The sequence below is a fragment of the Dryobates pubescens genome, chromosome 22 (genome assembly GCF_014839835.1).
Source record: "Dryobates pubescens isolate bDryPub1 chromosome 22, bDryPub1.pri, whole genome shotgun sequence".
Lineage (NCBI taxonomy): Eukaryota > Metazoa > Chordata > Aves > Piciformes > Picidae > Dryobates > Dryobates pubescens.
This window is the reverse complement of record NC_071633.1, coordinates 13,157,603-13,173,224: the sequence shown is the minus strand read 5'-3', so window position 1 is coordinate 13,173,224 and position 15,622 is coordinate 13,157,603. Positions and strand designations below refer to the sequence as shown.

At 37.4% G+C, this 15,622-nt stretch overlaps 1 protein-coding gene across 1 annotated transcript in view; it reads right to left on the bottom strand.

Annotated features, from left to right (window-relative positions):
* OTOG (otogelin) overlaps positions 1-15,622 on the bottom strand; it is an 83,092-nt gene that overhangs the window by 51,150 nt on the left and 16,320 nt on the right. Inside the window, exons 15-23 of the mRNA XM_054172041.1 lie at positions 15,249-15,394; positions 11,951-12,083; positions 10,784-10,961; positions 8,920-9,044; positions 7,284-7,496; positions 5,327-5,492; positions 4,729-4,803; positions 3,570-3,613; positions 2,080-2,233 (exon numbers count right to left, since the gene is read on the bottom strand). Coding sequence (XP_054028016.1) covers positions 2,080-2,233; positions 3,570-3,613; positions 4,729-4,803; positions 5,327-5,492; positions 7,284-7,496; positions 8,920-9,044; positions 10,784-10,961; positions 11,951-12,083; positions 15,249-15,394 — 1,234 coding nt within the window. The remainder of the gene's footprint in view (positions 1-2,079; positions 2,234-3,569; positions 3,614-4,728; positions 4,804-5,326; positions 5,493-7,283; positions 7,497-8,919; positions 9,045-10,783; positions 10,962-11,950; positions 12,084-15,248; positions 15,395-15,622) is intronic.

Sequence of the window (15,622 nt, the reverse complement as noted above, 5' to 3'; positions counted from 1 at the left end):
CTCTCTTGTGAAGCCAAGCAAATGGATAGATTTCAATGATCTAAGAATTCACCACAAATACCCTACAGAGAGGCCTTGCACAGCTCCCCTTTGAACTATCATTTTTCTTGATGCCTACATTTACTGTCTAACCTACAATGAACTGCAAAGATACAATAACAGCTATCACACTTCAGCCTACTAAAGTCAGCTTCATCACTATCTTGTCACTGTCTATAGTTTTATTCATTCACATACACATAAATATGTAAATAATCTTGATAAAAGCACCACTGGAAGCAATGTGTCTCCTGTGAGTTAAATGCTTCTGTGCTTTTGCCCACAAACCTGGACCAGAACACTAATCAGTTTTCAACAGGTTGTGTAGCACACAGCTCTTTCCTCTTCCCTGGACAACAACAATGGGAATGAAAATGACTGAAAGAGCAAGGGTTAGAACACTTATATTAGCACTTCCTTCCTCCTCCCCTGCCAAGATGTTTTGTTTCAAGAAAGGGCTTGAAGCAGAGGGTCCTCCTGTGCTGCTCAAGGTCCCATCAGAGCTACAGGGGACAGAAGGCTGAGCCATACCTGTACTTTCTCCCAGCCTGTCATAAATAAGAAGTCCTTGAGCTATCGATAGCTATATTGGTGTGATGGTTGATAACTTTCTATGCCCCCTCAGCTGTACCTCTTATCAACCAATGGGACTTCAGGGCTATGACTCAATTTTTTTCAAAGTTCAAATATTTTAAACTAAGCACACTGAATTCAAACCTCCTTCTACATGCCCTCAAATTGTACCATTTTCTTCATGAATACTGTGGGTAGGATTCAGTGCTAAAAATCATGTAAGGCATAACAAAAATCAACATAAACCCCAAATGTAGATAAATCTGAGTTCTTGAAGCCCCCAAATACAAGAAGATTGGCACAGTCTCTGTAATAGAATTGCACAGCAGAGAGCATAGCCGTGACAGTATCACCATTGGGGTGCAAATCCTTATTTGTCTGGAAAACAGTAAATCTTTTGAAGACCTCTGCAAAACTCTGTCTAAACAAGAAAATGGAAAAGAAAATGGAAAACATGAAAAATATGTAGCAGAGCCATACAGAGAGAAATATGAACAGAACACTACACTTCTATTTTTGTGCTAATAATAGTGAATTCTGAGCTTTGCTTCTTAAACTGAAGAGCTGTAGGTCTTTTGAAGAATGATGCTAAACACATGCCAAAAGGACAGCATTTGGTCATCTGAGATATACTTTTAAACATGATGCAGCTGATGTAATTACTTCTAATAAAAGTTAGTTTTCTAAAAATACTTGAAAATTAATTGCATTCTTAACCTATTATTAGATTTGTTTGTCCATAGGCACATTTAAGACAACAAAACTCGTTGTTTTCTTTGTGTAAATTAGAAAGTGATGACTTTAAGAAAATCTTCCAGGAATGTGTTTAAGCTCCTTATCTGTTATTTGATATAATGCACCACTTCAGAAATACAGTGATTACTTAGAAATTTTTGAAGGAAAACCTGGCATGATATTCCTTTCTCAGTTACAAAACTTCATTACAATTATAGTATACTACAGCTTTCAGTTTTCTATCTTTTCATAGTTCTTATGAAAGCAGTAAGTAATGAAAAAAGATACACATGCATTTTCATCACAAAAGCCTGTGATTTGGAGGCAATAATGAAAATCATCCTTAAGTATTAAGAAACAAGCCTCTCAGTGAAATGTTCAGATGGGAGGTTAGATATCAGGAAGAAAAAATTATCTAGGTAAACAATTCTGCTGTAGTACAGGGATTGGATCAAATAATTTCAGCACCCTTTCTGTATTTCTGTTATCTTGTTTTGATAATTGTGGGATATTAGACCTTTGTCTCCACTTGGCTCTTAGTTTACCATTTCTTACACCATCAGTGGCCCATATCATTGTGTGGCAAGCCTTCACAAAGTGGATGCTCACACCCTGGCACCTCAACATTTGCAAAGTAGAAATGTGGTATGACCTCAGCAGAATTACTCAATTGCTACTGAAGGTAGTCATGTATGTTTGTACTCCAAAAGATGCAAATATGTCTGTACTCACCCAGGTGGGCAGACACAGCCTGAAACACAAGGAAGGTGTCCTGGGAAAGTAAGGTTTAGTAGCTGATTCTCACAAGTTCGCTCTCTGCTGAGTACCGGATCGATTTGGGAATTACTGCAGTTAATATAAATCTGTCCAGCAGGGCAGCTGTGTGCTGGGGGAAAAAAGTCATAAGCACATTGGTCTTGACACCTGAAATTGTGTATTCCATAAAGGTGTGCAATAGATCTACTCTGACAACATGCAACATAGAAGTGTAGCTTCCAATAACATTCAATTGCCTGTCTCTCCTGAGCTTCAGAGAACCCCTATCAATCTCGTACAGAATACTGAAATGAATGTATTCCTTCAGTCAGTGACAGGACTTTCTAAACAGTCAGGAATCAGCCCTCCAACACAGAAATGCAAAATGCTACCAACACAGAAACTGAAATCTACACAAACAGGGGGGAAAAGAAATAAAGGGGGGGGGGGGGGGGGGGAAAGGAAAGAAAAAACAAACACACACCAAACAACCCCCCCCCCCCCCCCCGCCCCCGCCCCCCCCCCCCCCACTACAAATAGACAAACAAAAAAGGGTCTGAGAGCTGGGACTTTCCATGCTGGAGCCACTGACTACCAAAACAACTCAATTAAAATTGCTTTTGGGTTGTGCTGAGCATACTGTGTACCTGCCACAGAAAAGTCCAAAGTGGTGGCAGTGTTTTAAGTGGGTTTGGTTGGTTTCTGTTTGGTTTGTTTGTTTTGTTTGGATTTTTTGTTTGTTTGTTTGGGCTTGTTAATTTATTTATTAGGGTGAGGGTTTCTGAATAACTGTCAAATCAGTACATGGGTAACAGATTTTTGCTAAAGATCAAAGCACTGGCAATTCTAGAACCAAAATTTTAAACAGAAGTCTCTCATTGAAGCAAAAGAAGCAGTTTTTGGATCATAGTACTTAATGACATAAAATGAAAATACACCTTAATAAAAAAAGCATGCTATATTTTACTTAAGTATAAAATAGCTTTGGTCATACTTAAGTACCACCACCCCAACTATTTCTTCATATTTCAGTTACTCTGGGTTTGTGGAGGGAAAGAAAGAAAGAAAGAGAGATAATAACCAAAAAAAAAATTCTGGGAAAAAGTACTGCCAGCATTCAGTTCCTACAATCAGTGTTTTATGGAGCAAAGATAACCTTTCCTTGTCCTACTGAAGTTGTGCTGTTTGTCATGCAGCTAAGATTGTTTACATTAGCAATCTAAAAAACAAACAAACAAACAAAAAAGTAAAGCATTGGGGGAAAAAACTTGCTCAGATTTAACAGTGTATGTTGCTCCTCTGCACCTGCCTTGCTTTCAAATATATAATTCCTGAACTATAGAGCTCCTCCTGCAAGTTGTTTGTATGTATTACACAATGTTTACTACAGACAAGGGGTTCCATGAAGGTTAGAGTATATTTATTCATTAGAACTCAAGGAATGTCCCTCCCCATTCTTCACTCACCTATGATGTTGTTATCACAATTCATTACTCCATCCCTGCAATGGCTGCAACAAAAATACATAGCAGATGTAATGAGAGTTTGGAAGGTCTGAAACACATTTTCTGTTTAATGATGAAGTATACAGCATGAATTGATATAAATTGTATAAATGCCTTCATTGAACATTAAAACTGTGGATAAGGCATGCATTGCCTTCCCACCTAAAGAACATTAACTACACGTAAGAGTTTTGTTTTCTGTATGTAACTACGAGTTTAAATGCCTGGGCTGACATAAAAATACATAAATACACCACTATACTGCTTCCAAAGAAGTCACTGCAGTAAAAATAAACCAAACCCTGTACATAAAAGAATCATCATTATCTGAAACAAAAATGCAAGAAGCAATAGCATCAGCAAAGCAAAACTCTAACCAGACATGTACGAATTACAGCAAGCTCTGGGTATGGACTCTCACACAAACATTTTTAGCACTGTTACAAATGCTCCCTTTTTCTCACCATCAGCTCAAAGCCCTGATGGAAGAAAAGCTATGTAGTAGCACTGGCTTCACTTCAGGTTCTGTCCCTCACAAGAGAACCTAAACCCGTGAACTCCATCACACTTACTGCTAACCAACAGGTTCAGAATCAAAATCTGTGTGTGTTACACTCACTCTGCTGTTATGTCTGGAGATGCTTGTGTACCCCAAACAATTTGTGAATGATCACATGGATTACAGCCAGTCATGCACCTCAATGCTTTGTGTAATTAGCTAAACTAGACCCTTGAGAAGCAGGACGAAAGGAAACAAATGAAAGAGACTACCTGTAGAAGCCCCTTCCCATGACTGCCAGTACTGTCTGGAATGGACAATGAGGAAATGTCTGGGGTTTTCTGGAGATCTCCACATTAGTATGGACCTACAAAGTGATAGTGGCTTTTCTCTCTACTCTGTACTTCAGTATATTGGATGATAAACAGCAGCCTGAAAACCTAGGTTCCAAAGAAACTCTGTGCAAACATGCACAAAAAAGCTCATGCAGGTTTACTCTCTGTATTTCATTAAAACCCCACCAAAGCAGCAACAAAACCCCAAGAGGGTAACCAGAATGATTTGACAGAGCTCTAAAAGAGATGTCATTTACTATGGAGAAAAAACAGATTTGTGTCTTACCATTTGCCCAAAGATGTCATAACATTTTCTCCAGGGGGATAGTCAATTCCTTGAAAATAACAGGGGCATTCAGTTCTGGAGTAGAGAAAGAAAGAATGATTAGCTCAAACTGAAAGAAGAAAAAAAACACCAAATATTGATTTAATCATTGTTCACAGTTCAACTGGCTGCTTTGTTCATTTTGGTGAGGTTTATTTTTGTTGGGGGGGGAATATGTGGGGGAGGGCTGGGTTTTTGTGGGCTTGGTTGGTTGGGTTTTAAATACAAGAAATTGATCCCAGTATCTGCCAATACATACTGCCACATAACTTGAGCACATTCCAAAACAAATCAGTAACTAAGCAGGAATTCTATACAAAAATGGACACCTGTAGCTCTTATATACCAAACACCAGGCAAGATGAAATACCTATATTTGGCAACACTGCATGAGTATTGGTGTTATAAAGAGCTATCTTTGATCAACACATAGATTCTGTACAGTTCCAAGATCCAACCAAGTGTACAGATGAGTAATATCTACATGTTCATAGCTCTCTGACTTGCAAGTGCAGTGGTATAAAATAGTGAGTGTGGCTGCAGCTGCAGCTTTACCCACCTCTGTACACATCGTTCAGTCTTGGAATTCAAATATGTTCCAGAGGGACAAGCACAGCCTTCAACACAATCACCACTGCATGTCTCTGGCACAGACAGTGCTTGGCAGGTTCTGCCGCAGGTAGATACACAAGTACTGTACTCCTTTGTATCTTCACATGAAAGAGCTGTCCAAATGAAACACATTTCTCAAATTACAGTGCAAGAGACTCAAGTAGTATCTCCCAACAGTTTTCTGATAAACATCTCTATTCTTTCATTCCCAATCACATTAAATTCCACTAAAATTGCTCTCTTGGCACTATGCTGTGTAAACTACACAGATGTAAATCCGCAGTAATAAGGCGTACAATGAAGTCTGTGCAGTTAATCCAGATTTACACTGAGGAAAGTGAACAGTTGAAGCTTTTTTTTTTTCCCCTCTAACTGGAAACTCTTGGCCCTTGTGCATGGGCTTTCAGAAATGGACAGCATCTTAAAAAAAAACACATATTAAAATCAATAAATAAAATGAGTGTACTGTGCACATGCTGCACAAAACCACCTTATTTTCTCTTATATACATCTATACTAAAAACCTCTACTTCAAAAAAAATCTGTTCTTAAGAATACTAAAAATATGTATATATTTTGAATCAACAAGCATGACTTATTCAATATATTGTAATAAAACTATTCTTGCTTAAAAAAAACAAAAAAAAACACCAAAAGAAAGTCATAGTGGACACAGACATTCATGCAGTAATGACTGCAAGCACGACAGTTTTTTTCAGACATACATACTGGTACTCCAGATTGAGATACTGAACCTAGACCAACTTTTCAAAATCCTCTTTATCATGCATTACAATGTGGATAAATATGTGATATGATATGAAATTATATGGAATCATTTCAGTTAGAAAAGACCTCTTAAGATCATCAAGTGAAACCATTGACCTACCACCACCACCACGGCCACTAAACCATGACACCTGAAGTATCATGTCTACATGTACTTTGACCACCTCCAGGGACAGTGACTCCACCACCTCCCTGGGCAGCCAATTCCAACATCTGGCCACTCTTTCAGTAAGCAATATTTTCTAACATCCAGCCTAGACCTCCCTTGGCACAGATGCTAAATTACTGAATGTTGAAAATGTATTTTCAGCCTTGTTTATGGGGCCAGACCTACTGACGCATGAGGGGTGCCAGTTCAGAGTGGTTTCAGGGTTTCAAATTCTAATGTCTTTTTTTTTCCTAAATGTACACACCAGCACTACATGTTCTATCAACATCTTTTAAACCATGAAAAATTCCTATAAACTGAAGAATTTAATACTACTATTCTACTCCTCTACTTGTGAGGCATTATAGAGAAGATTACACAGATGTTCACCTTTGGCTATCTCTATCTATATTCTTCCATTCATTTTAAATGAACTGTCAACAATACCAATTCTCAACACTCATTTTAGCAGTCTACATATTTCAGTGTCATTGACAGCAAGAGGATAAGCTAAAATATTTTCAGACATCAGAAGGTGACAACAATCCAGGTAAAACTCCTAAATATGTCACCATCTTTCCTCTCATTCATTTAAGGAATCAGGTAAACCTAGCATCAAAGGAACACATCTCATGAATACTATCAGCATGGATATGAGATATTCAAAGCCCCATAAGAGATAAAGACATATTTTTAATTCTGTATACATTTCAAAACCTTCAGCTACTTAAAAAATACACTAATTTTTGCATTGATTCTTAAGTCAAAAGAACTAAAGAAAGCCAACAACAAGGAATAATCCTATAAAAACTTTACTCCTCATTCTGTCTGGAAAAAGAACCTTGCCCTCTATACTAAAGATCATGCTACAATTAATCCTCTTCTCATTTTATTTTATTTTATTTTCTAATTTTCATTCTAAAGTTCTGGAAAAGTAATTAATTATTAGAACTGAGAGGCAACTCACCACAGTCTGGAACACTTTCTCTGAAATCTATTACAACTCCAAATCTTCGGCAATGATGAGCATAATGGGCCAGAGCAGAGCAAAAGCAAGTCTGTCCACATTTGCAAGTGTCTCTTCTGCACTGCTCAAAATAGGCAACAGGACTCAAATAGGGGTAGCATGGAGCAAAAAGTTCTTTTGTAAGGATGCTACAGGCTTCTGCTGCATAAGAGGCTATACAAATAATAGAATAAATACTTTCAGTGAGGGAGTTTTGAAGAGATTTGAAATAAAAGAATTTTCAATATAATGCAACAATCATGGTTACATACTATTGCCATATATTTATTTCTATACAAATGTATGGAAGGGCAGAAAACAAGTTAGGTTCTCATTGTTTTCAACTTGTTCTGGGAATAGTTGTAAGGTATTTGGAGACCTTTACAATATGCAGGTCGCCTATATATAGTCTCCAATCTTGAAACTGATTCATGAATGTGGATTGGGCAACAGATGCTACACACTACCCAATGTCTTTTGTAAACACACAGGATTACACCTCTCTTTAGTTTAAGTCATTCCTAGTAACTACCTTCAAGAGGTCAGCATTTTAAAGAATAATCTGTTGTTACCCAAAGTTTCAGTTGTACAAAACTGCAACCACACTCAGAGCTGCTAGCTTGGGTAGCACTATAGCACAGGAGAACAAGAGCACTATCAAATAGTGTTAAAAGACAGCACTCTTCATTCTGAATGCATTAAATAATTGTGCAATAATGGTCAAAAGAAATAATATGCTATATTAGCATACTTGGAGATAAATTTCTATTTCCTACAATGTACAAGAGATGCATTCAACTAGGACTTCAAAATTCCTTTTACATAATTTGACTTCCTGCACAGGCCACTTTTTTCTACATTCTTGTCCAAACCCATTACCAAGAATGCAGCTTCTTAGTGCTGCACATCATGTAGATACTCAGCAGACAGGATTATGTTTAGCAGCAGACATAATGATTTCCTAGCACTGCTAAAATTCAATCACTAGTTTACCTCTATATTGTGCCTAAAAGTGTGTCGAGTCCAAGACAAGAAGTGGTAGGAACTGCGAAATGGGTAACAATTAAGATCTACAAATGACATCCTCTAATAATGATGAACTAGGGACCATCTGTGCTCCTCATGACATCAGTCACTAGCATCATTCACCACTGTACCCTTTCAGCTGAATCTAAAGGATGGCAGTGCATTAATATCTTTCTCCTACTTATTCTCCTCCACAGCAGACAACTAAAGCAAATGTCTCATTTGTTGAGTGTTTTCAAAAATGAACACTGCAATAACTATTGAGTCTCCATCCTACCTTGCAGCAACTGTAATACCACCAACCTGTGATGGACATCCTGCTTTACACATTGTAACTGCATACCAGAAATAAAAGGAGGATGTTTCAAGTGCCTCTACAAGTTTTGGAAAATACTTAAACAATGCTCTACAATGATTTGTTAGGGGATTGAACTCAATAAATGCTACCTATAACTATTTATGTTTTCTCAGTGGGTAGTTTATTACTTTACCTGATCTAACTAGGAAAACTGGAATGAAACCTAATAAGTAGAAATGCATTACTCAGTAACAATTGACCTTCACTGCCCACCTGCCTGCAGATGAACATCACATGGATCCATTTGTGAACTATCATGCACAAGAACGCATGCCGATGAGGTTTTCCATGTGTTTCCAAACAGCTCTGGAGTGCTTTCAGTTACTCCAACTGGAGATCTTTTACAAAACAGAAGTCAGTCACAAAAGATATACCAAATATACAAAGTGGTCTCAGTTCTACCACCCCCTTCAGCAGAGCTTCCACTGCTCCATATTCTCAGGCACTCTCCCATGAAGAACTGTCAACTTAAGTCTCAGGACTCAAGTATTTCTTTCCAGCCAAACAACCGGAAAAGAAAGAGAAGATCTGCTCTAGACCCATTAGATATTCAGTAAGAAAAGACAAATTAAAATAGGTCAAGTTCCATTTTCACAAAAGAGAACAGAACATCACTGTCTTGAAAGTCAGTACTCTCTTACTCAGAATTTTGCCTCCTCGGTGATATCTGATCCATTTTTATCTCTCCTCTGCCTATAGTTTCCTGCCTGTCCCTAGGTATCTGACTTCCCAGGCTCTCTAGTGGCTGCATGAAAGAAGAAGCAACAGAAATTCAAGAGTCCAGAGGTATAATTGCAAAGGACAGATATTCATGAGGCCCAGGTGTACACAGGCAGCAAAATTAGAAAGCTAGAAAGACTTTGATCAAAATAACCAAGGTGCATGAATATTCTAGAGGCAGAATGATCAAACCTGTGCATTTAAATATGGGATGCAGGCTAGAGAAAAGATTGCACCTGGCATGCAACCAGTGGCATTACTTGTGGTAAAGTAGCTGGAAGTAGAGGTGCTGCAAAAGACACCACTATCCTTGGCAAGTCCCCCAAATCTGGTGTAGATCAGGCGTTTTGTGTACATGTCAAGATGCTTGCATGTTATAGTTTGCCATGTCTCAGCACAGATTAAGTTCCTGTAGTCTAAAGGCTTTTTTCCACAAATACCAACTATTTTTCACTTATTTGAGAACAGGTCCAAAAACTGTCATCAAAAACACACAAAACTTACTTGCTTCAAACAGCAATTAAATAGTTTTACATAAATAATCTCTTCATTGAGATCCTCTCTGTATGTTTCCTAGTCTCATTATAAGCAATATTCTGATAATACTTTTTGATCTTTAAGATAAAAATTGTTCAAAAATCCACCAGAATATTTGTTTTTTTAATTACAACTGTTATGAAAAGCTTTCCCATTTTTCTATTAGTTCTGACTTCAAAATTTCCAACTGTTTTGAGAAAAATACATTCTCCTGATTTTTTAGTTCCCTTGGTCTAAATTCACATCCTCCACTTCCATTAGGCTGTTCGACCCTCCAAAAGCCCATTTTCTTCACAGACTATTTCCTTTGGATAATAAAGAAGCTGGACAAGAATAATGTGGACTGTGGTGTACAAACAGTTCTGACAACCTTTCACTGCATCACAACAAAGCAAACCTCAGGCAATAGCCAAATCCTTTTGCAGACACTATTCAATGTAGGTTCTATCAGAGAAAGAAGATCAGAATTTGCAGCAGAAAACAGGACCAGGAGAGAGATAAAGAGGCTTGAAGGGAAGCAGAGGGTCTCTTAAATTTGCCATTCCAGATTATGGACAAAATTTTTCAGATAAAATACCACTTATTAGTCATATTTCACTATATTTTCATAGTACTCTATTTTAAGCAAAGCATGGCTTGATATCCTGTAGTTGAAGATACCTATTTTTTGTTAGCACACTCAAAGCTATCTTACTGACACAAAACTTTCAAATAAATAATTCTGGGAATCTATCCATTCAGCTTCAGTACACACTTGATCTACCACTCTAACTGTAGATATTCATATACTGGGAAATAGAAATCTTGCAGCTATTCATACAAAAAATCATCTTCCATATTTCCATTGAAGGTTCCACAAAGGCCCACAGTATCATCTTTCCACCGTCCATCAGCTTGAAGATAAAGCCTCAGTCCTTTTCTGTCATAGAGTATCTGTAACCCAATGTGTGTCTTTACTTGAAGAAATACAGAGGAGAGTTTCCGTATTTCAAATAACTCTGGAGAGTAAAAACAGATTGTTGAAAGGCATAGTAAATCTACTTGTAATTGGCATTTTTTTTTCTTGTCATCTGACTGCTTTTATCTTATTTATGTTTTTCATGTAAGTTACATTTTTTTCCAATTAAAGCACCAGTTTCCCCTAATCATTGATTTCTCATGAAAGATTACAATGAATCAGTTTGAAGAAGAAACCTGTGACAGTCATCACACTTTTTAGAAATGCATCCAGAGTTCACCCCCCAAAAAAATCATAAAGGTTAACTAAAAGCAAATCAGTGTGAAGTTAGAAACATTACTGGTGTTAGGATTAGGTTGTATAGAATGAAGGGTCTGCATTATGCTTCCTGTATTAAGGAATTTTTTTGAGGCAATTCCCAGAGCCAAGACCCAACAAACACCAATCTACTAATGAGTTGCATATAAAATGCTCACTGAATCTTACATGGAATCTCACAGAACAGTTACATACTCATCTGCAGAATACTTTGTAACATCTTCCAGAGGGAGAGATTTTAGAAGTGGAGGAGGGGGAATAAAAAAAAAAAAATCTTTGTTTGTTTGAAAATGTGTAGTTTGTCTGTAAGAGGCAAGAGGACACCTTCCATATCTATTTACTCAAGCAGCTTGCATAAAAAGGAAAGAAATGACTCAGTCAAAAATCAAAGACAATAATTTCCTCCTCAGAAAAGAACTGACCAACACTGCAAATGTGAGGGATGGCATTTGGGCTTCAGTTAGAGACAGAATGTACTCAGGCTTAACATAAACAGACACTAGCCCAACACAGCCACTGCACAGCTCCTACCATCAGTGTAAAAGGTACATCAGCAGTTAATGTGGTCATTTGTTATGAAATGTTTATGCTGATGTTAACAGGATGCTAGTTAACTTCAGTATGTCAGCAATATTGACAGTATCACAGCAGACACTCAGGCCATTAAAGTAGTGCTTTATAGGAGTTATACGCTTATGTGTTATTCCTTACCATCTGCATAAGGCAGGTTAATTTTATATTGGTCATATACCAGAACATCTCCCGAATGAGTCAGAGTCACTTGCCTCTTGGGGTCCTGCTTAAGAATAAGGCTGATTGATTGGATACATGATCCATCCTGGTTCTGCAAGTAAGAGCAAGACAAATTTAAAATAAATAAATAAATACACTGATAAGTTGAATGATAAATAGCAGTGAGAGTAAAACAGCGATTATTGGGGAATTAAAATCTCAGTTGTATCTTGTTTCTTAGCAGAGTGTACTACACTTTACAGTGAATTTAAAAAGCTTAGTATTTTGAATGACTTTACATTTATGTTTAAATTAAAGCTGCTAATTGACTGAAGTGCTAAACCCCAAAGCAGTCAGACTTGTGTGGAGCTTTACAACACAGAGAAGCTACATAGCCTTCACAAGAAAATTTCACAACAGCATAAATATCAAGAATTTAATTCAAGTTGTCTGCTTTCATCAAAACTGAAGTCAGATATAGGACCCTCATTCTACATTACTTAGGCTGGATTTTTTTTCCACTCCTTATGCTGGTACATAATTTTCAAGCTTCTAAGGAACTCATTAGGGTCTATGTTGACTTATAAACAGAACTGATTAAAAACCATCAGCCATTTGGTTTACTTTGAATTATTTTTGAAGGTGGATGACTCCCATTCAAGACATGGGAATCATGACATGATATGACACTTCAATGACACTTGCCTGTACAGGACAAACATTGCCCTACGCATTGAAAACAGTTACTAGAGGTACAAGGATCTCTGAACACTACCACTTGGCCTTTGACAGATGCTGAACTAGCACAGAGCAGATCATCTGAAGTCCTTCAAGTACCATGGACATACAAGTATACATAGTGGTGTGTAAAGAGTAAACACTACATTCACAATTTCTCAGTCTCTAAAGAAGAGAGCCACAGCAATCTTTCCCCAAAAGCTGAAATGTTAAAGTGAAACTTTAAAATAGGGAACTATAAAAATAACAAGATATATCATCAGCTCAGCCAGCTTTCCTGAAATGATAGTGAAGACAGACATCTGTATTGTGAAGCCATGCTCTTCTATCTTGTCCTATTGTCTTGCCACTTTATTAAGAAATTGAACTTTTGTGCATATCATTCGGCAACTGCAGATATAAATTGACAATTTTGTTGACCTTTTAAGTAGTTGAAAATAAAAGAAAAGCAGCCTGTATGCATAGCAAACCAGAACCAAGAGAACACTCTACTCTATGTTCATTACTACACAAAATTGACAAAAGCTTTATTATTCCTTCATGCTGAAACTAAAGGAGAAATTCTGCCAGACAATTATTCTCTGTTTCTTCCATAGCACTACCCCTGTCAACTTTCATCAGTTGTTTTCGCAGGAATGGCCGTTTCTCTCACTAGACATTTCAAAAAACTTCTGTGCTCAGAAGACAAACTACAAAGCCAGTGAGGTTGTCACCTGAAACTCAGATAAGGTTAAACTGTGCTAATCACTTGGCTGATTCTCCCTCCAAAAAGTGCTTAAACAAAATTTCTCATAATTTTGAAATAACTTGTTGCTTGCTGACTGTTTATGTCACCAGCTCTAAGGCTCTAGATGACTGGATTCTTTGTGAGTCAGAAAGCTAAAATCTCCCCAGGTATTTTATTTCTACATTTTTTTAAATCTGCTTGAATGAGATAGGACTGATAAGTTGTTTTGTTTTGGTTTTTTCCTAAAAAAAAAAAAAAAGCACAAAAATCTCAAACCATCAAGAAATATGAGATTCTGCAGTACAAATCTTTTAGCTTCCCATTTCAATTCATTAATTTTTATAAATGGGAAAGAGATAATGGCTAGTGCCTAGGGAACTGTAAAGCAGCAATTTTGCCAAGTGGTACCAGCTAGCTGATAGTAAGACACTTGAATAGCTGCACTGAAGCTTCACATTCTTACACTGTAGTAACACAAACTGTTCTCACTATTGTCTCACCATATCTACATGGATAATTAAATCAAACTGCACGTAGCCCTGGAACACACCACATAAGCCTCTGATCACCCACCTGGCTGCTGATGTCTGGAATTCTTCACTCAAATGTCTGTAAAAAGTCTGTATCTATTATGGACTGATCAAGCTAGTTTTGTTGAATGCTACATGAAATAAGAAGCCAAATAGAGTAAAAACCTGGGTTTTTCCACTCACAAACCACTCGGACACAGAGACACATCAAGCAAGATCTACTGCAAGGCTCTTTGCAGTCTCATGCTTCAGAAAGCCAGCTAACTTTTGCCTGGTTTGCACAGAGCTAAGCATTCTGTAGCACAAAAGAAAATGAGGCCCATGATACATAACCTGCACATACCATAGCAGTACTTGCTCCAGACCTTTCTTGTCCATTGATGGGCTTTTCAACAGATCAGGCTGAAAAATATCTCACTGTGGGCTTCTGCACAAAGTCAATCATGCCTCAACTTTCATTGGAATAAAAGGTTCCCTGGGGCATTACTTTCTCACATCACCTATGTATGTTTAAGATCTAGGCTAATTTGTCTTAACTTCCTCAAAATTACACCACCTACCAAGACTATAATGAGAACGAAAAACTGTAGTGAAAATCTTACCAACATTCCAAGCCTCACACATATGGTCAAAAATTCACATAAATACCAAAGGGCAGAGAATGGGTCTTGGAAATAAAGCAGATGACATATTTTGTGACTTCCATGTACAGTAGCAGAAACTTTCAAATATAAAGTAGGAGTATTCTTAGTATGCACATGCATATTTGGCTGAAATAAACTGCACAGGATGCCAACATAATTCATTCATACATATACTGAAATCTGAGAGAGATGTCCCAAAGACTATCCAATGTTTTCCATATCAATGCAAGCAGAAGTGAATTTCAAGCTGCAAGGACAAAGCTGAAAGAGAAATCTACATTCATGACACAGAAACGGGTCATTCTTCCTTCAAGCAGTACTAAGCAATGTGCTTATTCTGTCCTGGCTGCAAATTCACAAAGATGTACTCAGCATACACCATATGCTGTTGAATGACCTAAGCAAAACCAGAATCATAATGCTACCGTTACCTTTCCTATATATCACAAACAAACACGATAATTTCTGTACAGAGTTCCTTTGCACTGTTGTTGTTCAGCTATCTCCTCCTCAAGGAAAACTGTTGCTATTAATACATTCAATGGCAGGTAGCCTGCCTTCATTTATATATTTTTAATTCTTTCTGATTAAAAGAAAGCTTTAGGATATAAACATTACCAGAAAGTTTGAAGCCTTACCTGCCCACAAGGAGCATTTTGCAAGGATACAGTAAATGCTCCAGAAATACGGCTTTTTGCAAGAATATATTGGCAAGTAGCTTGGAAAGTGTATTTGCGCCCATCAAAGGTCATGAAATGAATGTCTCCTGAAACTGAGCATTCAGCTGACAAAGATAACAAACAATGTATTTAAGTTTGCAGAAAAGACAGTGTACTCTCATCAGCTGTACTGCTGTAGAGTTCATGCACTCTGATACATATTATAATGTATTAAATTGCACTCACAGTCTAACCAGTTACTAGAAAGAGGGTTAGGAGCTGAACCTTGTCCTTGCTTTTGTTACGGAGTTCCTACCTAAAATATTCTTGCCCCTAAAGGAGGCAGTAATGTG